Genomic DNA, 2,571 nt, shown 5'->3' with positions numbered 1-2,571 from the left:
TATTTGTATAAAATTGTATAAACTCCTCTGATCTAAATCGTGGTCCATTATTTGACACAACTTTGTTTGGTGACCCAAACCTGGCAAATATCTCTCTTAACTTTTCAATAACTGAACCACTATTACTTACTTTCATTTCAGCTACTTCTGGCCATTTTGTAAATATATCTGTCATTATCAAATAATCTTTACCTTGTAAAAATAGAAAAATCTATATGTACTCTGTCCATCGGACAATTCGCTTCCTCCCACTTTTTTGGTTCTGCTAAAATTGGTTCTGATCTACTTTGTAAACAAGCATCACAACTTTGTACCCAATTTTCTATATCCTTATCTAATCCAGGCCACCACATGTATGATCTACACAATGTCTTCATTTTAGACATACCCATGTGAGTTGAATGTACTTCTTTCAATAAATTCTTTCTCAGAATTTTAGGAATTAATATTCTATAACCCCACATTAATATATCTTTATCAATACAAATTTCTTCCTTTCTAATTGCATAAGGTTTCAGTTCCTCACTTACTTTTATCGGCCAACCTTCATTCAAATATTTAATAACTAAATTAAACTCTTTATCTTTTTTAGTTTCCACTTTAAGTATCTCATAATCAATAGGCATAGTATTTTCCATAAAATCAACATAATCAGTTTCGTTTGTTTGAGTTTGTACATCATCTTTATCAGGTAATCTCGAAAGTCCATCTGCCATTTTATTATTATTACCTTTAACATGTAATACTTGATAATCAAACTCAGATAAATATAATGTCCATCTTTGAATTCTCCCAGAGGCCATAACAGGAATACCTTTATTTTCACCATACAAAGCTAACAGAGGTTTATGGTCAGTCTCTAAAAAGAATTTTCTGCCCGAAAGATATTGAGAAAATTTCTTTACACCCCAGAAAACAGCTAAAGCCTCTTTTTGTATTACCGAGTATTTTTTTTCAGCCACGGTTAGGATTCTTGATGCATACCCCACTGGTCGCCTTTCTCCATTTTCAAAAATATGCATTAACACTGCTCCTATACCATACTCCGACGCATCGCAAGACAATAAAACACTTAAATCTGAATTTTAATGAACCAATAATGATTCTGATGCCATTGCTTGCTTTGTCTTATTAAATGCCTTTCTACATTCACTAGTCCATACAAATTTCACTTCTTTTTTTTAACAAATTGTAAATAGGACCTCGTAAGGTTGATAAATTTGGTATAAATTTAGCATAGTAGTTCACCATACCTGTAAATGCTTTTACTTCTGTGACACTTTTAGGCTCTACAGCATTAAGCATTGCTTTAACTTTATTTTTATCTCTTTCAATACCTTCTGATCCAATTTTATGTCCTAGGTAATTTATTTTTGGTTGAAAAAAACTACATTTTTTTTTGTTTAATCTAAACCCAGCATTTTGTAACCTTTTAAACACTTCCCTGAGATTATCCAAGTGCTCCTGTTCACTACTACCAGTTACAATTATGTCATCTAAAAAGTTTTTAACACCCATGTTCCTAACAATACTTTTTCAATAACACTCTGAAACTTTGAACAAGCTGGTTTGGTACCAAAAGGTAATCTTTTAACTATATAAATACCTTTACTCGTACTCCAAGCTAATAGTTTTTGTGTACTGTCACATAACTCTAATTGGTTATAAGCATTCAAAAAAATCTAATTTAGAGAATGTTTTACCTCTAAAACTAGGATGGTTAATATCTACCAAATATTTATTAACAGTAGTCTTATAATCTGCACATAAACGAATAGATCCATCTGGTTTAATAACCGGTACAAGAGGAGTACCCCATTCACTAGTCTCCACTTTCTGTATTATCTCTTCCCTTTCTAATCTATCCAACTCATCCTTAACTTTTTTTTTAAAAGCGAAAGGTATTGGTCTCGGCTTACAAAATATAGGTGTACATTCCTCTTTAACTTTTAACGTCACTTTTTCATATTTATACTTACCAATTTTTTCCTCAAACAATTCTTCAAATTCATTTATTAATAACTCTAACTTATTATTCTTATTTGTGCTTTCTACTTCAATCTTTGAAATACCCCTAATCGTTATTCCTAATTTGTTCATTAAATCCCTACCAAAGCTCTATGTCCTTTTTAACTACTAATAATTTACCACATAGTTCTCTTTCGCCATACATTAGTTTAACTTCAATTTCTCCTGTCGGCTTAATAATTCTTTAATAGTTCTTAGCTTTACAATAGTAGGATTAATGTGTATATGAGGTAATTTCTCTTTCACAACTTCTTCAGGTAATATTGAAATCCCTGCACCAGAATCAACTTCCATTTCAATTAATGTATTTTCAACTTTTACCATTATCATTACAGGACTTAACCCGCAGTTATTTTCACTTTTAACCTCCACTTGAAACATTTCCATTACTTCATTTTCCTCAACTTCAACAAAATGATTTTTAACTGTTTTACACACTTTTGCCAAATGCCCTACTGTATTACAATTTTTACATTTATATTGTTTATACTTACATTCTGAAAATTTGTGATTTGTAAGACCACATACATAACAAGCCTTATC

General features: G+C 31.0%; 1 protein-coding gene across 1 annotated transcript; it reads right to left on the bottom strand.

Annotated features, from left to right (window-relative positions):
- Positions 1-188: 188 nt before the first annotated feature.
- LOC107885691 (uncharacterized protein K02A2.6-like) lies at positions 189-2,100 on the bottom strand. Its single transcript, XM_016809362.1, has 3 exons — positions 1,704-2,100; positions 1,173-1,358; positions 189-1,078 (listed from the first exon to the last, which is right to left on the bottom strand). The coding sequence occupies exons 1-3, from the start codon at positions 2,098-2,100 to the stop codon at positions 189-191; spliced, it is 1,473 nt and encodes a 490-aa protein (XP_016664851.1).
- Between the last annotated feature and the right edge of the window lie 471 nt (positions 2,101-2,571).

Source organism: Acyrthosiphon pisum, chromosome A2 (genome assembly GCF_005508785.2).
Source record: "Acyrthosiphon pisum isolate AL4f chromosome A2, pea_aphid_22Mar2018_4r6ur, whole genome shotgun sequence".
Lineage (NCBI taxonomy): Eukaryota > Metazoa > Arthropoda > Insecta > Hemiptera > Aphididae > Acyrthosiphon > Acyrthosiphon pisum.
The sequence above is the reverse complement of the archived record's forward strand: the minus strand, read 5'-3'. Positions and strand labels throughout refer to the sequence as shown.